Source organism: Mustela putorius, unplaced genomic scaffold (genome assembly GCF_011764305.1).
Source record: "Mustela putorius furo isolate JIRA1106 unplaced genomic scaffold, ASM1176430v1.1 tig00003834_pilon_pilon_pilon, whole genome shotgun sequence".
NCBI lineage: Eukaryota > Metazoa > Chordata > Mammalia > Carnivora > Mustelidae > Mustela > Mustela putorius.
In genome coordinates, this window is record NW_025421987.1 from 59,559,077 (window position 1) to 59,585,611 (window position 26,535).

Consider the following 26,535-nt stretch of genomic DNA (forward strand, 5'->3'; position numbering starts at 1 on the left):
GCTGCTAGATTCGGCGCCTCGCAGTCGGCTAGCTCCTCTCCGCGCCCTCCCGCTTCTAAAACCAGGCCTCCTCCTCAAGCCCCAGCCCGCGGCGTCGACCCCGCCGGCCCTCTCCCGCCCCGTCTCAGACTGTGGCCACCGCTGCCGCGGTCCCGGCCCCGGCCCCGATGGCTCTGTGCAACGGAGACTCCAAGGTCAGTTCTTCGGCGCGGGGCTCCCTGCCCCACCGCCTCCGGGCGTAGGCGAGGCTTCGGGGCCAGGGAACCACCACTCGACCCCCTCCCCCCAGCCGTCTGCGCAGCCCTGCGGCCCGGGCAGCTGCGCGTCGGAGAGTCCCCGGTCGGGGCCTGTGGCATGTTTTCTCCTCGGCAGCGGCAGGTGCTTTGTTGATTTTTGTCTGCGTGTTGGGGTTCCTGCGCCCGCTCGTCTCCGGGCGTCGGGGAGGGCGTCAGCTGCGGCGGCCGCGCCGCTGGCCCTCGCCTCCCCCGCTCCGCGGTGAGGCTGGGAGCCCGAAGAGCGTGGCCGGAGGGCGGAGGTTGGGAGGCAAGCGGGTGTGTGTGTTTGCTTCCTCAGCCCTCACCCCGTCCCTTCGGAGGCTGGGGGCCTTCTGTGGACCACCTGGGGTCCGCGGAAGGCAAGGCAGGGTCGGGGCCTCGCGTGCGGCGTTTAAGCTGTGCTGGCCTCCAGTCTTCCCGCCTCCCCATTTCCCGCCTGCCCTCGGTGAGGCCCTCCGCGTTTCCCAACGCCGGCCTTGGGGTCCGCGGCGGCGAGGCCGGCCCTCGGTGAGGCCGCGTGATTGGAGCCCTCCCTCCTCTCCCCCGCTCCCTGGTCCTCCGGTCAGTCCCCGGTCAGGGCCGGTGACCCGAGGGTCGCTCCCTCCGCTGCACCCCCCACCTCCATCCTTCTCCGAGGGCAGCAGCGTGGGTCTAACCCCGCCCCTAGCTGCTGGCTGCTGCTTTGGCACGTTTGTTTGCGGTGGATCCGCTCCCCGCGGTGGCGAGCCCTCTCCCGGACGTGAGCCGCGGCCACCACGTTGCGAGGGCTGGGGCAGTGGGGAGTCCCGGGGTGTTGGAAAAGTTGCCAACTTGATGCGGGGAGAGCACGTTTGGGTCGCCGCTGCGCTTCTCGTCGCTTCCAACTCACTTTTTTCTATAGACCCTCCTCTTTGGTCTCGCTTCTGAATGGAGCACCTTCGCTTTCACTTCTGTATGGAAATTTTCGTTGGTTTGGAGTTTTCAGACCCTCACAAAGTCGATTTTGTCTGCGATAAAGTGCATAGTTTTGAACTGGAGATTAAGTTTAGCAAGATGTATCTCCTGCACACTGTTTAGAGCCTGGCTTTAAGAAATTACTTAAATTTTATTCATGTATGTGGGATCTTAAAAGTCAGGTGGGAATTGGTGTTCCAAGTCAGATATTTACCTTATTTAGGTGGTGGTCTCTTTAAATGGTGGTGTCTAAGTGTTCCATATTAGTAGGTTCTCTCCTACTAAGATTGCTTAGTACTTTCCAAACATTAAAAAACTATTTGTTGAACAAATGAGAAAAGATAAGGTACTGATATGTTCTTTTATTTATTTTTTTTTAATTTTTAAAGATTTTGTTTATTTGAGAGAGAGAGATCACAAGTAGGCAGAGAGGCAGAGAGAGGGGGAAGCAGCCTCCCTGCCGAGCAGAGAGCCTGATGCGGGGCTCAATCCCAGGACCCTGAGATCATGACCTTAGCGGAAGGCAGAGGCTTAACCCACTGAGCCACCCAGGCGCCCCTAATATGTTTTTTCAAATCGAGAAAATTAATGCGTAGACTACGTGAAGCTCTTTTCTTAGGATTATAAAGGGAAATGAAGACAGTCAAACTTGGCGTTTTGGACCCCAGAAGCTAATGTAAACCTCATTGTACAACTTTTTCCTGTACATTAGCTCACTTGCAAAGCATTTTTCTATTTTGAGACTTAAAACTTACCTTTGTGCTAGTGGAGGAAATGACTGTACTAATAGGAGGAGTCAAACCTAATTTATAGACTTTGAAAGATATATCGTGATTTGAGAAGGGTATTTTCACAAAACTAAGTTCAGGACTCAGTTTCCAAATTTATTTGTCCCAGGAGTATAGAACATCATTTTTTTTTCCTAGTTGATATTTTTGTTTTAACTTGCTTTTTAAGGAGAGTCTTGACAAATTTGAGTCTCAAGTGAATTGCTGATTAATTTTATTTCAAGGTCCTTTATGTTTTATAGCATACTCAAGCATGTGTTGTTTTTTTGTTGTTTAGTTTTTGTGTTTTGGAGTAACGATTAGATAAGAACTGAATTGGAAGCACTTTGAGGAGGAGCCGTCAGGGAAATAACTTATTTCATCAAATCTATTATTATTTCATGTACTCTTAAGGAGGAAAAAACTCCGTACAGTTAAACCACGATCATAAGAAACATTTCAAGTAAAGAGATGTGTAAACATGAGATAATATGCATAATAAATTAGGTGAAATAAGATATTTTTAAGAGATCCACCTGGAAATCTGAGTAGGCATCTCTCTTCCATAGTTTACCGCTGAACCACCCTTCCCTCTGGAGTGAAATATAAGTACTGTGCCCAAGCTTACTTTGTACATCAATTTGACTCCAAAAGTTCTGTGTAAATCCTGGTTCATAAAGTGGGAGGAAAGAGCTGATTTTGATTCCTATTCTGGTGCATTTCAATTTGTATCAGGATTTTCTAAAATGACATTTTTGCACGATAGAAATTAGGGAGAGACCTAAAATCTATAAAAACATTTGGGCTGATTAATTATCCAAATCAGAGGTTATAGTTTTCTTAGTTAAGGAGTTGAGATAATGTAATTAAGAAGTTAAGATTTTATGTAATGGTTTATTTTAAACTTTTTTTTTTATAGCTACTCTGTGTTATATATGAATAATATATAGGTCAAGTATCAGACATAGTAACTATTTTCTGTGTTATTAAGGCAGGATTATCAGAATATTGTTCTGGGCTACTTGGACTACTTGTCAAGTTTCCCACTTTTTGGCCTTATCTAAGCCTCAGACTCTGGAGTAGAAGTGGGACCTGCTTTATCACCTGTACTGAGATGTTGACTAGGGTAAATCATACTTGAATTAAAGGTGTTTTATAAATTGCGTGTGATATAGGATCTTTAACGACATCTGTTAAACTTTTAAAATTGGCATTAAAAAATTTTTTTTTTAAATAAGACAAACCAAATTTTATTTTTTGTTAAGATTTTATTTATTTAAGAAAGTGAGACAGAGGGGCACCTGGGTGGCTCAGTGGGTTAAAGCCTCTGCTTTTGGCTCAGGTCATGATCCCAGGATCTGGGATCCAGCCCCTTATCAGGCTCTCTGCTCAGCGGGGAGCCTGCTTCCTTCTCTCTGTCTCTGCTTGCCTCTCTGCTTACTTGTGATCTCGGTCAAATAAATAAATAAATAAATCTTGGTTGGGGGGTGGGGAGAAAAGAAAGAAAAAGAAAGAAGTGAGACAGAGAGAGAGCATGAGCCGGGCGAGGGGTAAGCCTGGATCCCAGGACTCTGGGATCATGACCTGAGCGGAAGGCAGCCGCTTAAATGAGTGAGCCACCCAGGCGCCCCTTTAAATTAAAGTTTTTGAATTGAATTGAGAGATAACATTTTTTACCTGGGATGCATGAGTATTAAATAACTGTCCTTTTATGATAACTTTATAGAACTTTTTTCAAAGGTCAAGTTTTTTTTTTTATTTTTCCCTGCTTCAGATTTTGTTCAGATATTAAGATATTTATCTAGGTGCTCAGTTGGTTAAGTGTCTGGCTCTTGATTTTGGTTCAGGTCATGGTCTCAGTGTTGTGAGATTGAGCCCCTCATCGGGCTCTGCGCTGGGGATGGCGCCTGCTTAAGAGAGTCTGCCCCTTTCCCCTTCACACTTACCTCCCTGTCTTTTTTCCCTTCCTTGACCTTAAAAAAACAAAACAAAACAAACAAACAAAAAAACCTTTGACCCATTCATCTAGAATGTAAGAGCTGTTACAGACAGAAGAAATATATATATTTTTTGTTTCCTGTTAGACTTGGAAGGTTTTGAAATTCCTCCAGGAACCTCAGATAGCCTTGTCTTTATCTGGGCCAACTTGTTACTTAGGGAAGATAATTGTCTTTTAAGTATTTTTTTTAAATGTAGACTTGTTCAAATGTATTTGATACTTTTAAAAGGCTGTTTAATGATTCCTATTTCAAAAGATGCTATTTAATGTAATGAATACTTATTTGCTATACAGAAGAATATAATTTACCTCTGTCATGGTGCTTACAGTGTGTCTTCATGTTTCCTACTAACCTAGACTGTTTATATGCTCAAAATGAATAAAGTCCTTAGGGATAAAACAATTCTGAAGCTCTTTGTTAATCAACAGAAAAGTAATCATTTCATAGAAATTTGAATCTTTGTATAGCATGTATAATTCTGGGTTGTGTAGAATACCTTTTTCATTATTATTGTGAAATAGAAAAGTTTCTGTATTTTCTTAAGAATCACAGTGATTCAAAAAAAATAGCTCTACTATAGAAGTAATGTGGTGTTAGTTGGTTTTCTAGTGGTGGACCCTTGCCACGGCTTCACGGTCATTGTTTTGAGGACCAAGGAGATGGTTTATATAGTTGGTGTGTGCATTCCCTAATATGGTACATTATAATGTCATAGGGAGCAAGGTGTTTGGTTATAGTAGTGTGACCTTATAATTCTTTCTCTATACTGGGGAACTTAAAACATAAGAGGAATTGCTAAAAATTAATGATAATTGATGTAAAATAAAATATTACCAAAGAAAAATACTTGTGGTTTTATACAATATAGTAAATAAATGGCAAAACTCTTGTAGCTCAAATTACTCTCACTCTCTCTGGACATCATGAATGAACATATATATATATCTCTTTCCTGCATATACTTTACAGATGCCTTATTCATATTTCTCAGTGACCAGATGATGCTGGCCAGAGGTTTGGTGCATCTTGCAAGCTGAGCAATGGCTGTGGCACTCAAGGCTGGATAGAGTTATCTACCCTTAGATGTCCCTGTCCAAGTGTACTTCCATTTTATTAGGAAAGGATCTGGAAAAAGAAATGGGATATCAGTGGTTGGCTTTTCAGATTGAACCTGAAGTTAGAAGTGAGAACTCTGTGTTCATTATACCTGTACTCCGCAGAACTAGAAGGTGGGGAGTATAAAGTGAAAGTGTAACAAACCCCATCCTATGTTACTTTAATGCAGTTATTCATAGGTTAAAAATTAACAGGTTAAGAAATTAAGACTCTGAGATAAATGGATAGGTGTGGGAATAACTTGTAAATTAGGACAGTCCTGGCAAACTGGGCCACATGGTCACTCCAGTTATAGAGCACATATTGCCCTGAGTTTGGATCTTGATTTCAATAGTGACATCTATTTAAAATTTGGCTAAAATTTAATCCTAATGTATATATTAGAATATTTCTGAATTAGTAACTATACTAAGAGTTTATGAAATTCTTAAAAATTGTGTGTCAAGTTACTTGTTTTCTAAAAGGTAAGAACCAGCACTGTTGAAATTGACCAGGTAAAATAGTCTGTTCTAAGCTACCATAACATTTGCAGGGGATGTTTCCCCAAACTTCTAAAGCTGTTTGGACCTGCAAAAATTCTGTTTTTCTTGTTTGTCACAGGAGGACAGAATCCTTTTTGTCTCTTAAAACTTAACTGAGGTCTAAGTAAATTTAAATCACTTTCACCTTGTCTGTAATTGGGAGAACTAGTTTTCGTAATTTTTATCCTCTAAGTGTCATTATGAATATGAATCTAAGACTCCAGTATTGTAAAATGCAGCTTTGAACAAATTTTGGATGAAGAATCCCTAACTAATTTGGGAAAATTTAGATGAATATAAAAATATTTACAGATAAATAATTGTTTTTGTATGTTTATTGGTAATAGTGAAACTTTTTAATGCTATAATTTTCCCCTCTTTAACATTTTCTGAAAAATTTCAAACTGACAAGTTAAAAGAAATTTTAGTCAGCATTTAGGTATACCGCCTAGATTCTACTCTTTACTTTTCTTAAAAAATTTTTTTTATAACTGCTTTATTGAGATACTCATATATCATAAAATTGTGCTGTATAAAAGGCACTGTTCACAGTTGTTTTTAATGTACTCACATATTTGTACAGCCATCAAACACAGTTAATTTTGGAACATTCTCATCACCCCCAAAATAAATCCTGTACCTTTTAGCAATCAGTCCTCCTGTTTCCTGGCCTGCCTTTCTCTCCCAGCCCTAGGCAACTACTAATATGTTTGTCTCTACAGATTTGCCTATTCTGAACATTTTATATGACTAGATTCTTGCAGTATGTAGTCTTTTGTGACTGGCTTCTTTTATGTAGTGCAGTGCTTTCAAAGTTCACCTTTCTTTTGCATGTGTTATTTATTACCAAATTTATTACCTTATTTATTACCAAATAATATTCTGTTGTATGGATATACCACCTTTTACTTATTCATTCATCATTTGATGGACACTGGGTTTTTATACTTTTTGGGTATTATGGATAATGCTGCTATGAATATTCTTTTTTTTTTTTTTTTAAGATTTTATTTACTTATTTGACAGAGATCACAAATAGGCCGAGAGGCAGGCAGAGAGAGAGAGAGGGAGGCAGACTCCCACTGAGCAGAGAGCCCAATGCAGGGCTTGATCCCAGGACCCTGGGATCATGACCTGAGCCAAAGGCAGAGGCTTTAACCCACTGAGCCACCCAGGCGCCCCTGCTATGAATATTCTTGTACAAGTTTTTGTGTAGACATAAGTTTTCATTTCGTTTTGGTATATACATAGGGATATAATTGCTGGGTCATGTAGTAATTCTGTGTTTAACCTTTTGGTGAATAGTCAGACTGTTTTCCAAAGCAGCTGCAGTATTTTACATTTCTGTCAGGAGTGCATGAGGTTCTAATTTCTCCACATTTTTGCAACACTTGTCTTTTGGATTATAGCCATCATAGTGGGTATTAAGTGGTATCTCATTGTGATTTTGATTTGCATTTCCCTAATGACCAATGATGTTGAACATCTTTTCTGAAGATTTTTATTTATTTATTTGACAGAGAGATCACAAGTAGGCAGAGATTCAGGCAGAGAGAGAAGGGGAAGCAGGCTCTCTGCCGAGCAGAGAGCCCGACTCAGGGCTCCATCCGAGGACCCTGAGATCATGACCTGAGTCTAAGGCAGAGGCTTAACCCACTGAGCCTCCCAGGCACCCCGTACATCTTTTCATGTGCTTATTGTCCATTTGTATATTTTCTTGGGGGAAATGTCTATTCAAATCCTTGCTGATTTTTGAAAGTAGATTACTTGTCTTCTTATTGAGTTATAAGAGTTCTTTATTTTAATGATTTTTCTTTTTATTTTTTTTTTAAGATTTTATTTATTTATTTGACAGTTCACAAGTAGGCAGAGAGGCAGGCAGAGAGAGGAGGAAGCAGACTCCCTGCTGAGCAGAGAGCCGTTTGTGGGGCTCGATTCCAGGACTCTGGGATCATGACCTGAGCTGAAGGCAGAGGCTTTAACCCACTGAGCCACCCAGGTGCCCTAAGTTTCTTTTTTTTTTATAGCCTTTTTTTTTTTTTAAAGATTCCATTTATTTATTTGACAGACAGTGATCCCAAGTAGTCAGAGAAGCAGGCAGAGAGAGAGGAAGGGAAGCAGACTCCCCGCTGAGCAGAGAGCCTGATGTGGGGCTCTATCCCAGGACCCGGGGCTTGTGACCTGAGCTGAAGGCAGGGGATTTAACCCACTGAGCCACCCAGGCGCCCCTAGTGACAAGTTTCTTAACAGAAATATGCCTTGCAGATACTTTCTGCCATTCTCTGGGTTTTTACTTTCTTAATGGTGTCTTCTAATACACAAAAGCTTATAATTTTGATGTTCAACTTATTTTCGTCACTTGTCTTTCAGTATCTCATTTAAAGAGCGTTTCCTTTTTTCCCCCCCGAAGTTCTTCTTTTTTTTTTTTTTTTTAAATTCCAGCTAACATATAACCTAATCTTAGTTTCAGGAGTAGAATTTAGTGTTTTATCATTTACGTATAATTCTCAGTGCTCATCACAAGTGCCCTCTTTAATACCCATCACCCATTTAGCTCATCCTTCACCCTCCCATCTAGCAATCCTTTTTGTTCTCTATAGGTAAGAGTCTGTTTTATAGTTTGCCTCCTAGGAGCATTTACTGATGACCTTAAATCTTGTATAATTGCCTATGTTTTCTTCTAAAAGCTTTGTAGCTTTAGCTCTTATGTATAAGTCTTTGACCCATTTTTGTTGTGAGATCCTAAGTTATAATATATATAAATTATAATTTATGTAAGTTACAGCATTTTCATGTTGTTGCATTATTGTCATGAACTGAGATATGGTCCTCCCAACTCCCAACATCTGATTGGGTGAAATAAGGCACCAGACTTACAGGTTAGTCTGAGGAGATAACCTTTTAAAAGGAAATTAAAGGTAATTAGGAATAAAAGTATAAACTTTTAATGGACAGTTAATTGGATGCTTAATCCACGTAAGTGGATTTCACCTGATAGATTTTGGTTTTGTAATGGAGTGGCTCTTAGATTTGAAGTTTGGCCTTGTTTTTGACACCATGGCTGAGCTCAACCATCTGGTGCTCCTGAAGGCTGAGGGTAAACAATTACTTATTGTAACATTGTTTTTCAGTTTGTGGAGATACATGATTTGAAAAAGGTCACTAGTAAGTATTTTGTTTTGCTTGTTTTTATTGAGGTAAAATGTTCATATGCAAATTGTATAGATCTTTAAGTGTACAATTTGAATTTTGACAAAAGTGTATACCTGTGTAACCACTACCCCAGTCAAGATAAAAACCATTTCTGTTACTCCCAAGTTCTTACATGTCCCTTGGTTCCTTCAGCAGTAACCACTGTTCCAATTTCTATAGTCAGACATTAGTTCTGTCTGCTTTGAACTTTATATAATGGAACCATATAGTGATTTTTGGCTTCTTTCACTCAGCATAATGTTTTTGAGATTGTTCTATGTTACTGTATCAGTAGTTCATTTTTATTGTTGTGTAGTATTCCACTGTAGGATATGCTAGAATTATTCCATTCACAAGTTGATGGCCATGTGGACTGTTTCCAGATTTTGTGGACATAGATGTTCATTACTTTTGGATAAACCTAGAAGTGGAATTACTGGGTCAGAGGATAGACCCTAATAGGTTTTGGTATTTTTATTTTGTACAGTTTAAAATATTTAGGTTATAATAATCTTGATGCCCAGAAGAAATAACCATTGGTAGAGTAAAATAAACTTAAAAAAATTGCATCATAATATTTTGTTCTTAAGGGTATTTTCAAATGTACCTTGTTCAGCTGTATTTTAATGGAAGTAGGATGTGGTTTGTGGGCAGACAGGCTACTTTTAGATTGGCTTTATAAACATGTATCAGTAGGAATGAACAACTTCTTTATTTAATAATAGCAAAAAACTGGATTTTAATTTCTTTCTTTCTTTCTTTCTTTCTTTCTTTCTTTCTTTCTTAATGCAGCCTTGGCATTAGTGCAGTATTTGCATATAAAAACTATTTTCAGGTGTTTTATAAGAACTTTTCTGTCTGTTCGTGGTATGGTAAATCTTGGGTTCACCAGGCCTACCTCTCCAGAGGTTAATTAATAGTGGTTCCTTTTCCCTGATGTCTTTCCTTCATTAGTTACCCTCTTAAAAAAAGATAAGTATGCATTTATGTTTTAAATTTCTAAAGCTAGAGAGTCAGTATAATGTGTATCTTAAGGACAAGGTCAGAGAGAGCTAAGCATGATTATAGCCATTTTGAATAATTTTGCCCTGCGTTCTTAGGTATTTCTACTATATATGGTTGGGGAAAGCATTCTTAGGTATTTCTACTATATATGGTTGGGGAAAGCAGAATCATAGTATGTTACAGATTGAGAACCTGCCATGGATGCTTTGGTGTTAAACACTTTTTGTAAAATTTCACTTTAGGTGGTATTAAAAATTTTCAGAAGGACATGTGAGTTAATTTAGTACTGACAAGTTTGTGGGTCAGCTCAGCATTGCTGAGCTCCACTACTGTCACCTGTCTATTGGGACTACTAGGTTGATGGTGTTTTCATAATGGCAGACGCACAGGATGCAAGTAGAATCACCATTTCAGCCCTTATAGTGGTCAAAACAAATCTCATGGTTGAGCCCAATGTCAAGAGTGAGGAAATACATTCTGCCTAAAACAAGATAAACTGCAAAGTCATATGAGGAATGGCATAGATATAGGGAATAGTGAAGAATTAGGGCCAATGATACAATGTTACATATAGAATATAAAAACATGCATAAGTTGGGGTGCCTGCTTGGCTTAGTGGGTTAAAGCCTCGGCCTTCGGCTCCGGTCATGATCCCAGGGTCCTGGGATCAAGCCCTGCATCGGGCTTTCTGCTCAGCAGGGAACTTGCTTCCCTTCCTCTCTCTCTGCCTGCCTCTCTGTCTACTTGTGATCTCTGTCTGTCAAATAAATAAAAATAAAATCTTAAAAAAAGTTGTTTAAAAAACATGCCTAAGTAGAGGCTTTAAATATAGTAAAAAATAAATAAAGTAAAGGCTTTAAATATAAAGCGCCTAACCAGCTAAACAGATGTAAGCAAGTGGTCAAACTTCTTTCCTATATATATACATAAAATGAACTGCTGCATAACTGTTACCTGTATTCAATAGTTGCACCTAGAGTTTTTTATATATATCATAAAAGATTTAGACTTTTTTGAGAATTCTATACCATTTACAATTAAAAAGGTATGAACTAAATTAGTTTTTGGTATTTTTTAAGCTTTCTGCATGTTTAGTCTGACACTTTTAAGTTAGTTTTTGATCTGAGTTGTCTAAGAACTGTTTTTCCACACATCATCTATGCCGTCAAGAGTTTTGATGATTCACCATTTCTTGAGAGTGCTCAGTTACTTCTGGAGTTTTTTTCCAGGCCATTGGTGACTCATTCTGCAAGTTTTGATGCTAGTACTTCCTTGATCTTACCAGAAGATATCAATGGAAGTTTTTTAGGTAGTAACCAGAATTCGGTCCTTCTTCAGGTGGTTTTTTAAATGTTAAAGGGGTGCACTTGTCCAGCGATACTACTAGGGTAAGAGGCCACTGTACTCTCCAGGGGTCTTGCTCAGTGTTTATAGAATACATAGAGAAATGACATACTTGGTGAGTTATATAAAGCTTCAGAATGTCTATTCTAGATGAATTTCAGCCAAGCTCAGCTATATTTCTTTTGCTCAATCCTTGGGGCATCTTTCTGCTTTAAGGGAAATTTTCTGAGACTCCAGGGAATCTCTTTCCCTTGAGGGATTTTATGTCAAATTGTACGTAACGATGGCCATGGCAGTGACAGCTGTGTCATTGATCTAATGGAAAATTTAAGATATAGTGTGATTTTAGAGATGTCTGGCTTCTTTCAGTTGGCATGTCTGAGATTGATTTGTCCATGTTGGGATTTTTCAGCTAAAGAGGACATTACCCTCTGTGGGATCATGGGGGTGTTTAAATAGCGGTTTAAGTTAAAGATTAGATCAAGGCCTTATAGGGCTTGCAAGGTATTTTGGACTTAATTGAACTTTATTCTGAGGGGAAATCGTTGTAGGATTTTTAAGCAGGGGGGAGGACTTAAAATCGGATTTTTTTTTTTTTTAAACTTTTAAGCACGTAGACTTGTTAACGAACTGATCAAAGTCTGGATTATCAATAGTGGAACAAAATGACATTGTGTCCTTGCCATTGTGTTTTATTAGGAAGAGGCATAGTTACATCACCAGTGTAAGATTGTTGCCAAAAGTTTATCTGGAATCTAATCATAAGGCAACAGATAGATCCTGGTTGAGGCATATTCTACAAAAAGCTGATTTGAATTTTTAAAAAAATGTCCATGTCCTAAAAGACTGTAAAAAAGTGAATTGAATAGATAGTTCTAGATTAAAGGAGACAATGACATGACAGTGTGAGTATAGAGTCTGTGGTTTTTGATAGGGTTCTGGAATTAAAAACAAAACAAAACAAAAAAGCCAGGGGCACCTGGGTGGCTCAGTTGGTTGAGTAGCAGACTGATTTGGGCTCAGGTCATGATCTCAAGGTCCTAGGATTAGGCTCCAACCTCAGTGGATGGGGATGTCTGCTTCCGGATTTTCTCTCTCTGTGTGCCCCTTCCCACACTCTCTTGTGTGCTCTCGCTCTACAGTCTGAAAAATGAAACAAAACAAAACCATAAAGGACATTAGTCGTGACATTTAAGGAAATTCGTGTGTAGATACCATTAGTGTTAAATTTATTGGGTGTGATTGTGTATAGTAGTAATATAAGGGAATGTCCCTGTTGGTAGGAAGTAAGTACATGCTGCGAAATTTTTTTGGAAGAGAGGTATCTATAATTTATTTTCCAGTAATTCAGAGGAAGAAGTATATATAGATAGAAATAATGCAACATTATACTGAACGTTACTACTGTTGAATTTAGGTGGACAGGGGGGTTTATTGTGGCATAGCTTTTTTAAAAAGTTTATTTAAATCTAAAATTTTTTGAGTTTATTTTATTTTATTATTATTATTATTATTGTTTTGTAATCTCTACAACTAGGGTGGGGCTTGAACTCACAACCCCAAGATCAGGAGTTATATGCTCTTCTGACTGAGCCAGCCAGGCACCCTATACCATATTTTCAACCTTTCTGTAGGTTTCTGTAGGTTTAAAATTTCTCAAAAATAAAAAAGGCAGGTAAAACACAAGCATATGATAAGGTCAAGAGCTGGAGAGTCTAACTCTTTGACTTAGTCCTTTAATTGAAGGCTCAAACTTCATTCAGCATTGTATGTAAGATGATAGTTTCTTAAGAAAAACCCTCAGTGGAGGGTATTATGCTAAGTAAAATAAGTCAATCAGAGCAAGACAATTATATGATCTCACTGATGCCAGGAATTTGAGAAACAAGATAGAGTAGGGAAAGGGAGGGAAAAATGAAACAAGATGAAACCAGAGAGGGAGAGAAACCATAAAAAAGACTCTTAATCTCAGGAAACAAACTGAGGGTTGTTGGAGGGAAAGGGGGTGGGAGGGAATGGGGTGGCTGGGTGATGGACATTGGTGAGGGTATGTGCTGTGGTGAGTGCTGTGAGTTGTGTAAGACTAATGATTTGCAGACCTGTACCCCTGAAGCAAATAATACATTATATGTTAATTTAAAAAAAAAAAAAAAAAAACCTCCATTGAAGTTTGTTGACATTTCTAAAGTACCTAAGGTGTTAGATAATTCTGTGAAGAAAATGTAATTTTTCCTGAGTTATAGGTGTGGTGAGATTATATAAGTAAATATGCTACTTCTAGTCGCCTTCTGGAAATGAAAGGATTATTCTGGGTAGTTGAGTATTTCAAATGACTAAAATGTCTCTGTGTGTGTGGTGGTGGTGGTGGTGGGGAGGGGGTCTTAAAATCTCTTTTAATCCTAAAACTTATTTTGGCAACTGAAGTTTACTAAAGTGTCTTTTTGAAGAGCAAATACCTGAATAAGTTTAGTACTGATGAAATTCAACTTCCAAAATCATTTATATAGTGTAATGCTACTTTTCTCAGACATCTGCTGAATGTTATTTCATTAATGTAAGCAAACTTTCTAAATTATTAAAGCTTACTTCTTTTGAGTACCAAAATATTAAAAATTAAGATAACTTTGAAGGTAGTCTTCCAATATAGTGAATATTTACCCACTTTAATTTTATAGTGTTAATTGTTTTGGGGTTTGAAAGGCCTACATTTACCTTTTACTTCTGCCATTGTGTCCTTAGGCAAGGGATACAGTGAATCTCATTTTCTTCATCTGTAAAATAGAAATACATATCATTATGAATAAGATAATATGTAAAGCACATGAAATACTAGGTGTGAAGTAAATGTTAGTTCCTTTTTGTTTTATTTTAAAAATTTATTATAAAATAAAACATGGATACAGAAAAGTACACACAACAAATGTATAGTTGAGTGAATTATGAGTCGTGTGTGCTTTTTATCCAAAATATTGTAAGGTTTGTTTTCTTTAAAGCCCAGTAATTTGTTAAGGATATATGTTGGTACAGGGAAGATTAGCATGGTCTCTGTGCAAGGATGACCTGCAAATTTGTGAAGCAATCCATATTTTTCCGTTTGCAGCTGTGTGGATGATGCTAGAGAGTGTTACGCTAAGCAAAATAAGTCAGAGAAGACAAAGATATATGATTTCACTCTTACGTGGAATTTAAGAAACAAACGAGTAAAAGGGGAAAAAAGAAAGGCAAACCAAGAAACAGACTCTTAGACTCTTGAGATTGGTCATTCTGGGTTCATAGTCTAATTTTGATTCATAATTTTTTAAGCCTCATATAATTTTCTTAATATCTTTTAGTTCATTTAGAAATTACGCTTTCCAGTTTTGATCTGTTTCCCTTTTTGGCTTGCTCTTGTAGAGATGTTTTTATTCCTTATTCTCTCTTTTTTATTTTGAGTAACTTTGTATGGGATTTGACTTCTAAAATTTGTTTCTCTTGTATGTGAATATAATTTTCCTGAGTTTTTAGAAGGAATTTCAATTCAGATAACTTTTATGGCTTTATAGAGCCCCCTCTTCCGTTAAAATTAAGGCATCTTGTTTTCTGAGGATTCCTTGCTCTGATTCTTCCCCCTATTTTAGTTAATTAATTAAGTAATTAATTTAAAATATTTTATTTATTTATTTGATTGAGAGCTAACCAGGGAGAGCGGGAACACAAGCAGCGGGAGTAGGAGAGGGAGAAGCAGGCCTCTCATTGATCAGGGAGCCCCATGCAGGCCTCAATCCCAGGACCCTGGGATCATGACCTGAGCTGAAGGCAGATGCTTAGTGACTGGGCCACCCAAGCGCCCCTCTTCCAGCTATTTTAGTTTGACCCTTCTATTTCCTTCTTCCTTGCCCTTGTCCTGCTTAATTTTGATTCTGCTCCCAGCATTTGGTCTTCATTTGTGAGCCTTGTTCTAGAGGGGAAACTGGCCCATTAGTTGAGGAGGTTCATGGGGATTATACTTCCATCCCTTTAAGCCTTACCTTGGGTCTCCTACTACCCATTGTACTATTGGGTATGCACACCTTCTCCCAGTGCGACTGCTGTAGTTGAATGGGCCCCTGTGCTTTCTTTTCTTTTCTTTTTTAAAAATAAAGATTTATTTATTTGAGAGAGTGTGCATGTGTAGGGGGAGGGGCAGAGCGAGAAAATCTTTGAGCAGACTCCCCACTTGAGTCTGTATCCCAAATTGGGACTTAATCCTAGGGCCCTGAGATCATGACCTGAGCTGAAAACAAAAGTCAAGGGCTTAACTGACTGAGCCACCTGCCGCCCCTGATCCCTGTGCTTTCTACTGAGTCCCTGTTAGACCATCTTGGAATTCTTTTCTCAGAGTTAATTTAGTGAAACTGGGTGGTTTCCCAGCCAAATGCTGTCACACTGCAGTTTGTGACAATGGTAGTTTATTCCTACCAGATTGTATTTGGGGAGATAAATTGTCATTTAGTTTTTGGTTTTGCTGTCTAGTTGTTCAGTGATACCTGGAAATTCAGGAAGATCCAAAAATGATTCCATCTCCATTTTAGGATAATCTGTCAGATTCTTTTGCTTTATTTGTTAAATTAGGGTTTGTTTTCTTAATATTGTTTATTGATGTCTTAAAAGATAAGTTTATGAACATCTTTTACTTTTTAAAATTAAAAAAAATTATCTATTTATTTAAGATTTTATTTATTTTTTTGTCAGAGAGACAGTGAGGGAACACAAGCAGGGGGAGTGGGAGAGGGAGAAGCAAGCTCTTGGCTGAGCAGGGAGACAGATGCAAGGCTCATCCCAGGACCCTGGGCAGACGCCTAACGACTAAGCCACCCAGGCACCCCCATTATTTACTTTATTATTATGACTTGAGTCAGTTGAGGAGGGTGTGAACCTTTTAGGCTTTTGTGTTTCTTTTTCTTTTAAGGATTTTATTTGTAGGTAACCTCTACAACCTAAGACCAAGAGTTGTATACCCTACAGATTGAGCCAGCCAATTACCCCTGTGTTTACTTTTTAATTGTATACATAGATAATAGATTTTTCTGCTGTATAGTGTTGAATTTTGTTTATCTCTACTATTGAAGTGACTAACAACTTATTTTCTCATTATGGTCCTTTTTCTAATCTGTTAAGGTTTGGAAGTCTATCAAACTTTTTAACTTTGAAGTAGGAGTAAATGGAGTTCAGGTTTTGAAGGAAAGGAACTTTTGCTTACGTTATAGGTGACCCTTTTGCTTTTTCTCCCTGAGTTGTTGAAGTTTGTGCCATATAGGCAAGTTGATGGCTGAGGTAGAAAGAATGTGCCAGGGATTTAGTATTTCCTCAATGACCTCTGATGTCATATGATTGAACATTTTCAAAAACTGGTGAGAAAACAGTATGTTTTTCTTTAAAAATTCAATTAGGTAAAAATAAGTTGATTCAAAGAAATACAGATGACAGTCTTCACTATATAATAGTAGAATGACCATAACAATGATTGTGCAAGCTGAAACCAGGAGAAGTGATTTCTTTCTTTCTTTTTAGAGAGAAAGAGAGAGCATGTGCATGCGCGCACGTGCGTTTGCACACATGCAGAAGAGTTGGGGGAGGGGCAGAGGGAGAATCTTCAAGCAGAACCTTGCTGAGTGTGCAGCCTGATGCAGGCTTGATCTCACGACCTATGAGATCATGACGTGGAGTCATGATCTGACACTAGGAGTCCGACATGTAACTGACTGAGCCACCCAGGCACCCTGAAAATCTTAAGCAGGCTCCTGGCCCAGCACAGAGCATGTTGCAGGATTCAGTCTCACCACCTTGACATCATGACATCATGAGGTGAAATCAAGATTTGGATGCTTAGAGGCACCTGGGTGGCTCAGTCGGTTGAACATCTGCCTTTGGCTCAGATCTGGGATCAAGTTCCACATTGGGCTGCCTGCTCCACGGGGAGCCTGCTTCTCCCTCTCCCTCTGCCTGCTGCTCCCCCTGCTTTTGTGCACTCTGTCTCTCAAATAAATAAATAAAATCTTTAAAAAAAGTCTCTGATGACTAACTGACTGAGCCACCCAGATGCTCACCATGCAAAGCAATTTTAATCAGTGGAAGGATTACGATGTTTGGGACCTTTCAAATATTTCATTAAAACATTAAATCTTCTTGTTAATTATACAAGTATAGAGAAATAAAATACAGTGTTTAGTATAAGTTAAAACACAGTGAGAATTGTTTACTTTGTGAAATATGAATCAAGAGTATTTTGAACAGTGCTTTCCTTTGCATCTTTTCTATGCCTTGTTGGCTTTTGACTTTTTATCCTTTACGATTGAAATGTCATGAAATATGTCCAAGAGTTTTTTTTTTTTAAGGTTTTATTTATTTACTTTTGATAGAGAGAGAGCACGAGTAGGGTCAGTGGCAGAGGGAGAAGCAGGCTCCCAACCGTGGGAACTGTTCCCAGGACCCTGAGATCATGAAACAGACACTTAACCAACTGAGTCACCCAGGCACCCTTCCAAGAGTTTCTTTAATGTGAAGGATTTTCCTGGAGTTACTTTCTCTGGGACATTGTCATCCTTTTCATCACGGTTGCTTTGCTCATTGATAATTGATAAATTAACCAAGTTCCTCTGGCTGCACATTTAGAGGCACTCAAACCACAGCAGTGTCAGCACTACCATGGCCAGCAATTTCTTCTGTAACTTCATTCACAGTGGATTCATATTTCACTTCCAGTGTCGAAGTTTTCATTTTTTTGCTGTACTTTCATTTTTGTTGGTCTTCCCCCGCCTTTGGATTATCCATAGGTGTAAAATGTCATGTGGATTTATCACTGGGCAACAAGTAGGTAATATAACTGTTCTCTTGCTATTTGTTTTATAGTATCCAATTGCAATAAACTCTAAAAGAAAGGACACATTAATCATTGACCATCATATTTGTTATTTATGTGATGATTTATGGATTGAAGAGCTGGATTGAATATGGATTGAATAGCGAAATTTGTACTTAGTGTAATTACAGCTAATATATGGTAACTGAAATTTGAGCCTTGTTGCAGACTGATGTTAGTTAACTAACCTTGATATAAACTGTGATAACTGAAATTTATTCATGTCAGAATCATGCAAAGTGAGAACTCTGCCTACAATGTAAAAAACAAAAACAAACAGGTTGTACTAATTTGGCAAAAACTTTGACAGTGATAAAGGGACTGAAATCTGCGAAATTTACATACTAACAAAGTGGTCCTTCAAAAACACTCTTTAAAAATTTTTATTTTTAAGTCTCTATAGCCAACATGGGGCTCAAACAACAACTATGAGATCAAGAGTCATGTGCTTCATTGACCAAGCCAACCAGGCTCCCCAAAACTTTCCTTTCTTTTCTTTGTTTCCTCTGCTCCCCACTTCTCCTCCTGCCTTCTTTTCCCCCACTAGACATGGAGCTCCTTGTAGGACTTGAACTTCCTATCCCGAGATCAAGACCTGAGCTGAGATTAAGAGTTGGACACTTAACTGACTGAGCAATCCGGGCACTCCAACACTTTCTATTCTTTATAAAAAAGTAGATTAAGGAATTTTAGATAAATTCTTTAAAGAGTAGTATGTGCGTTTGTGTGTTGACTAAGGACAGAGGTCTGAAAGGAAAAAGTTTTAGCATTTCTTGCACTCTAATTTATTTAATGAACTTCTTTCTGTGATCTGATTTTTCTATACTGTTCAGTATTCATATGATTAAAATCTTCATTTTTGTGATCAGAGTAGTTCTTTCTGGCCTGTGGTTTTGTTCCTCTCACAAATCGTCCTCTCACAAATCGTCCTCTATAAGATAGCTGTGATTGTTGCTTTTTTCATTACTGTAGCAGAAATGTCAGTGATGTGAGGTCTGCATTTATTTTTTCTTATAAATGGAAAAGGAAGAGACATGGATACAGATACATAATTTCAGATTTAATAATACATAATTTCAGATTTCAGATATGTAAGTGTCTGAAAGACAGGTTTATGCTTTTTTATGTGCAAATTTTATAGCTGAAGGGGGGGAACCCCAAAAATGTTTATTGTAAACATTTAAAACATACTGAAGAGTATGAGAAGGAAAAATTGTAGGTTTACCTGTAACTCATTGCTTAGACACAACCGCTGTTAATATTTTTGTGTGTATCTGTTTGTATGTTTCTTCTTCATGTATGTATATACATTATTGATGAAATATTTTCAAATGGGATTAGATTATATGCTTCCTGCAAGTGTTTTTTCAGAGTACATACATGTTTTTAAAGTTTTGTCTTATGTAAAATGTACAAAAACAGAGTAGAAGCTAGCTGAAATAAGAAGACTGTGTATCTATCATCAGCTTTGGTGATTTCAGTGCATAGGCAAATAGTCTTGTTTCATCCACATCCACCTACTCTTAGAATAATTTGAAGCTAGTTCCAGGTAACTATTCCAGCACATATAGTTAAAAATTTTACATTTTGCCAAATTGCTTTCCAGAAAAAGCCTTATTGATGTATAGGTGACAGAGATAAGATTAAAAAACCTTTTTAAAATTCTAATGCTATGGGTTCGATGCAGATATAGATATAGATATAGATATATACACATATACAGATATGTGTATATATATACACACACACATATACACACATACATGTATATGTGTGTGTACATGTATCTATATATAGATATAGCCTTTTCTTCTGGTAAAGCAAAAAAATCCTAATGAAGTGAATTTGAGCATGCTTATATTCTGGCAGCAAACTTCAGTTCCTCATCAGTATATCCCTCATAGGAATGCTGTGACTGTTAGATAGGATGACCATATAAAATTCATGGTTCAAGCTAGGATGCTTTTGAGATTCAAAGGAGGCCCTGTTAGTAATAATGCCAGTATAGCAGGCATAAACTAGGACTATATTTTGGCATAGCTGGGTTGTATGCCTATCACGTTAGATAATATATCTAAGATGCTTTTATATATAAAGTGACTATGTTACATAGTCAGTAAACGCTGGCTTTCGTTAAAGTGTTTGTGTATGCCCACGAACGGATATGTATAAGTTAATAGTTTTTTGGTTCTGTATGTTTTTGGAGCTGACAGTGACCACTTTTTTTTAAAAAGGGGCTCTAATTGTTATAACTAAGAGGACATTTTCTTTAATATTTGCAGCTGGAGAATGCTGGAGGAGACCTTAAGGATGGCTGCCACCACTATGAAGGAGCTGTTGTCATTCTGGATGCTGGTGCCCAGTATGGGAAAGTCATAGATCGAAGAGTGAGAGAACTGTTTGTGCAGTCAGAAATCTTTCCCTTGGAAACCCCAGCATTTGCCATAAAAGAGCAAGGATTCCGGTAGCCCTTTCACTTCTATTTTCTATGAGATTGAGCTTAGATTGTGGAATTTTTTATTAATTTGCTTGAGCACTGAATTTTTTTTTTTTTTTTAAAGGTAAATTTTGAGAGAGAGAGTGCGTTTGAGGTAGGAGTGGGGAGAGTTGTTGGGGTAGAGAGGGAGAGAGAATCTTAAGCCAACTCCATGCTGAGTGTGGAGCCTGACCTGAGGTTTTGTTTCAGGACCATTAGATCACACTACCTGAGCTGAAACCAAGAGTCAGACACTTAAATAACTGTACCACCAAGGTGCCCTGGGCACTGAATTTTTTTAAATGAAAACAGGACATGAAATGGTTTTACAAAAAATTTTCTTCTATAGTTCTGATTAAAACAAAATTAGGGGAAAATTTTTTTAGTTAAAAAGATTGCCTTAGATGGAATTGGGAGGGAGACAAACCATAAGTGACTCTTAATCTCACAAAACAAACTGAGGGGTGCTGGGGGGAGGGGGGTTGGGAGAAGGGGGTGGGATTATGGACATTGGGGAGGGTATGTGCTTTGGTGAGTGCTGTGAAGTGTGTAAACCTGGTGATTCACAGACCTGTACCACTGGGGATAAAAATATATGTTTATAAAAAAATAAAAAATTAAAAAAAAAAGATTGCCTTAGTTTTAATTGCATAGTTATAAGAACTTCTCATTTGAATATTTTATATTTTTTGGGATTTTGGGGTCAGACTTGAATTTGGCTATTATGGTCATTCATTCATCCCAGAACATTTGATCAAAGGAATATATACAGTGGCTAGAATACCTAAATGAGAAGAATTCTATGTTCACTGTGTCTCTTTTGCCTCTATCCCAAGAGACTAAGTTTCTTATTTTCTTCTTTTGAAAGATTGTATTTATTTATTTGACAGTGACACAGCAAGAGAAGGAACACAAGCAGAGGGAGAGGGAGAAGGAGGCTCCCCGCTGAGCAGGGCTCAATCTCAGGACCCTGGGATCATGACCTGAACTGAAGGCAGAGGCTTAAGGACTGAGCCACCCAAGCACCCCCCAGGAGACTAAGTTTCTAAAATTATGAAGGTTTCTCAAGTCTAATATAAGGTCTAATTCAATAACTTACATGCTCAGAACTAGTCAAAATGACAGCCAACTTATATTAGTTTCTTCCTTTAACAGTTTCTGGTTAACGCTATGCATTTTCTCATGGAATAGATGCTCTTTATTTATTAGAGTGTTATCAAAAGCAAACAACTGCAGTTGTAACTTTAATTGGTTCTTAAACATTAATGCTCTATTTCTTCCCAAATATAGTATATTTAATTTTTCTCAAAAACATAATTTTTTTCCATTAGAGAATGGTTAACATTTAAAGACTTCATAGACCTGTTTATTCTGTGATTCTTGTTCTGACTTCTAAAATAGAGTGAATTGGAAAGCAGAAAAGAAATTTAACTGTGTCGTAGTCTTAAGATACAGTTAAAAACAGTCATCTCTTTTAAACTGTAGACTCTTTAGAGTAAGAAGGGACCCTTGAGCTTCTCTAAGGGAAGCTGTCTCATGTTTGCCAGTGAGAACCAGTTTTAGGGAATCAAAAAACTGAGAATTCTGAATGGCTTTGTCATATCTAAGCTCCTTCATTCCTTTCACTAAAAAAAAAAAAAAAAAATCTTCAGCAGACTACGCCATGCTAAATGTTTAAGAATAAGGTAGCCAAAAAGTGCCTGCATGGCTCAGATGGTTAAGCCTCTGCTTTTGGCTCAGGTCATGATCCCAGGGGCCTGGGATTGAGTCCTGAATCGGGTTCCTTGCTCAGCGGGGAACCTGCTTCTCCCTCTCCCTCTGCTGCTTGTGCTCTCTCTCTCTCTGTCAAATAAACAAATAAAATCTTAAAAAAAAGGTAGCCAAATACTTGGTAATAGAATGCTAATTGCTTTTCCTACCACCTGATTATAAACAATTCCTAGGTCCTGCTTGTGTCTTTTTGTGTTCGGCTTGGGTTCTTTCTATGTAGGAGTGTAGGAGCTATAGCCCTGTGGCTTTGCTTACTATACTCCTGCCTGCTAAGATACCTAGTTGATCATCCTTTTCCTAGAATATTAGTATTATGAGAGGAGAGACCTCTTAACCTACTTGTTTTTAGAAGTTTGACCTGCTTCAAATTCCTACCTGGAATGCCTTGTGGCTTTATTGGCTTTGTAATTGAAGTTAGTTTCAAAATAATTGCAGGGTAGAACTAGAAGACTCAGAACGAGTCATTAGCTCTTCTTGAGAGTTATTGAGATAAGAATTTTCATAATTGGCTTAAGTACTGCTTGAGTTTCATCCTTCACTAAGCCCATTCCCTTTTCTTTTTAATAGTCTTAAGAACCTTACAGTCCTGAGTTGTTTAGCAGGTTAATGAGGGATGCTGGGCAGTCCCATGGTGGTTATCTTTTATAAAACTTAGTATAATATACTGAAATTCAGAGGTCTTGTTTATTAGGTATGTTTTATGGAATTTAGGTTATGCATTTTTAAAGACCTAAGTTGCATATCTACCCTTAAGGCTAACTACACCCTTTTAGGATTGTTATCTTTAAAGATATTACATTTATCATCTGAGTTAGTCTATCTCCTGCAAAAGAAACTAAAGACAACCAACAAACATGATGAATAGCATAATTCAAGTTAGCAATACAAAGCTCAAAGAGTAGGGCCTTTGAGCTCACTTGAATTGTTATATTTTTTTTAAAAATGTCCAATCTTGGTGAATAATTTTTATGAATTTGACTAGTACATCATTCTTCTGGATGTATTATAAGCCTATAGTTTGTGCATGTGTGTGTGCTTTTTAAAAGATTTTATTTATTTATTTGACAGAGAAAGACAGTAAGAGAGAGAACACAAGCAGGGGGAGTAGGAGAGGAAGAAGCAGGCTTTCCGCTAACAGAGAGCCCGATGCTGGGCTTGATTCCAGCACCCTGGGATCATGACCTGAGCCGAAGGCAGCCACTTAACAACTGGGCTACCTAGGCGCCCCTAGATTGTGTGTTTTTATATGGCAAGCAGCTGCTAATTATAAAGTGAGTTGCCTAAATTTGTAAGATTTTGGTTAGATATTAAAATGCATTGTCCTTTAGGAATGTAGATAAATCAGGATTCCTGCAAAACTGAAATCTCAAATGAGTTCGAGGATACTTTAGATTAAGTGATGAGCGTAGGTACGCCTCTATTGTATAAGAGGGCATGTGTGGCAGACTGGTGAGCAGTAGTCAAAGGTTCAGGTCTCTCTCTGTGATTCCTGTTGTTTGTAGCCATGAGTGAAGGTCAAGTGCTCCTATATTTTTTCCCCCCCTTCCTAAAGAAAACCCAGAAATCTGGATTTTTAAATATATTTTTTTAAGATTTTATTTATTTGGCAGACAGAGTAGGCAGAGAGGCAGGCAGAGAGAGAGAGAGGAGGAAGCAGGCTCCCTGCTAAGCAGAGAGCCTGATGCGGGGCTTGATCCCAGGACCCTGGGATCATGACCTGAGCCGAAGGCAGAGGCTTCAACCCACTGAGCCACCCAGGTGTCCTGAAATCTGGATTTTTATGTAAAATCCTTTGAGTGTATGCTGAGGACCAGATTAGATCTGTCAGTGGCCATGTGAAGAGCATAGTAGGCCTCAGTTTGGAGACTTTTCCGTAATAACAGTTCGACTCCGAAGTTAACCCATAGAATGCTCTATAAATTATAATCTTGTGAAGTTAGAATACTGATCTGGGTTCTGAGAGAATGCCATATGGGCAAAATTCATTTATTAGCTCCTTTTCCTGGGTCTCAGGTACAACTGTTGGGAGTGCTGGATAGGTTTTCAACGACAAAGTTAGGTTATTCATCTTCTGTGTCATCCAGGGTCTTCCTGTGACTTGCTCTACTCCTTGCTTCCCGGAAGACCTATGTTTTCTCTGTCTCCGTTTAGAATTCTCATTTCTCCTTCGTTAATGCAGAGGACAAAACAAATTCATGCTAAACCTTTACAGCTAGAACCATTAGTGTTTATGTATTTGAAGTTTGTACTTACTAACAAGTGAATGTTGAATTGATGGACTTTCACACATTGCAGTGAAGCAGAGTACAGGTGATTGAGTTGTGTAGGGGACTAGATCTGCTACAGTATACTGAAAACATAACAGAATCTTTGCATCTGTACTGAGTTTCCTTCAGTGCTTCAAGGGAGAGAGGGCATGGACTTTGGGATAAAAATGAGCAGTTAGAGGATTCTTCACTGACTCTCTTCCTTAAATCCACAGTGCAATTATCATCTCTGGAGGACCTAATTCTGTGTATGCAGAAGATGCTCCCTGGTTTGACCCAGCGATATTCACTATTGGCAAGCCTGTCCTTGGGATTTGCTATGGCATGCAGGTACATCTGTGAATTTGCCTTAAGAGTTGACCTAATTTATTCTGTTTGTGATTCTTATTGTATTAATATTTTCTGTCTTTAGAGTACTTAGGATAATGGATGAGCTAATTTGTGCATGTTGCAATTGTTTACAAATTGTTATAGCAGTATGGCATAACTGACCTGGGTGGAAATCTGTTTTTAGAGAATTAACTATATTTTGCATATAACATAACACAGTCCTTTAAAAAAACGTAGACATTCAAATTTACATGTTACAGAAATAGTGCACAGAGCTCCTCTATATTTTTACTCAACTCCCTTACTGTTGACATTTTTAGAAAGATTTATTTACTTTAGAGACAGCACACCTGCATGTGTGCATGAGCCAGGGGAGGGGCAGAGGGGATAGTGAGAGAATCTCAAGCTGACTCTGTGCTGAGGGCAGAGTCCCAAGGTTGGGGGTTGGGGGGCTTGATTCCATGACCCCGAGCCCCGAGATATCACCTGAGGCAAAATCAAGAGTTGGATGCTTAACCGACTGAGCCACCCAGGTGCCCTCCTTGCTGTTGACATTTTTAACTATTTGAAGATAAGTTGCACACATGATGTCCTGTCACTTGTTGTATTTCCCAAGAACTAGGGCTCTCTCCCATGTAACCACAGTCTAGATATCAAAATCAGGAAGTTAACATTGATTTAGTTTTGCATCTAATCCACAGGCTGCATTTACATTTCACTGTTTGTCTCCTTAGTGTCCCTTGTAGATACTGTGTCCTGTCTAGGATCCTGTGTTATATTTAGTTGTCATGTCTCTTTATTAGACTTCTTTATTTTTATTTTATTTTATTCCTATTTTATTTTCTTCTTTCATGATCTTGACATTAAAAAAAAAAGACAATCCAGTTACTTTATAGATTATCCTTCAGTTTTGATTTATTTGATGTTTCCTCTTTGTTAGGTTCAGGTTATGTATTTTTGGCAGGGGGTAGCTCAGAAGTGAGGTTGTGCTCTTCTCAGAGTAGCTCATTAGGAGGCACGTGATGTCAGTGTGTGCCATGACAGGTGATGTTAGTTTTGATTAGTTGGGTAAGATGTTGTCTGCCAGATGTCTCCACTGTATTGTTAATGAGTATGGATACCTTAGAATTGTATCAAAAACAAGAATAAATAGGGACTGAGATCTAGGTATAAAACTATTCTCTAAGTTAGGTGTTTAGAAATCTGTTTTGGCTGCTTTGTTAACTTTTTAGAGGAGTATAGGTTTATTTGACAAGTAGAATGTGATTACTGAGTAAGATGATAGAAAGATAATACTGAGCCAGTAATATGCTAAATTCTTGCTTAGAATGATTTGTTCGGTAAGATCTGTTTCCTAAGGAGGTGGGAATAGAAATAAGTACATTTAAGAAAAGTTATCCCTAGTGATTGTTAAAAGTTATCTCAACTAGAAAATCATTTTGCTTATAATACATCTTACTTAACCATATCATCTGAAAATTGAGCTAGCTGGGATAGTATTCCCTGAATAATATAATTATTGATTGACATATTATAGTATTTTGCCTTTTCTAGTGTCAGAAGCAAGGTAGTTGTTTTTTTTTTTTTTAAACTCAGAATTCTCTGCTGTGATAAGAATAGCCAAATAAATGTAGTGACTGGATTCATTTGTTTGTGAATGAT

The 26,535-nt window shown here is 38.2% G+C and overlaps 1 protein-coding gene and 1 non-coding gene across 3 annotated transcripts in view; both read left to right on the forward strand.

Annotated features, from left to right (window-relative positions):
* Nucleotides 1-26,535, forward strand: part of GMPS (guanine monophosphate synthase) — a 68,050-nt gene that overhangs the window by 1,637 nt on the left and 39,878 nt on the right. Inside the window, exons 1-3 of one of the 2 annotated variants that reach the window (XM_004755613.3) lie at nucleotides 25-194; nucleotides 20,313-20,494; nucleotides 24,759-24,873. In XM_004755613.3, coding sequence (XP_004755670.1) covers nucleotides 168-194; nucleotides 20,313-20,494; nucleotides 24,759-24,873 — 324 coding nt within the window. In that variant the 5' untranslated portion in view covers nucleotides 25-167. Of the gene's footprint in view, nucleotides 1-24; nucleotides 195-20,312; nucleotides 20,495-24,758; nucleotides 24,874-26,535 lie in introns of those variants that run through there. The other variant, XM_004755612.3, reaches the window with a different exon arrangement.
* LOC123394618 lies at nucleotides 14,139-14,243 on the forward strand. The gene has a single exon (XR_006609373.1). It is a non-coding gene; the product is annotated as a U6 spliceosomal RNA (small nuclear RNA).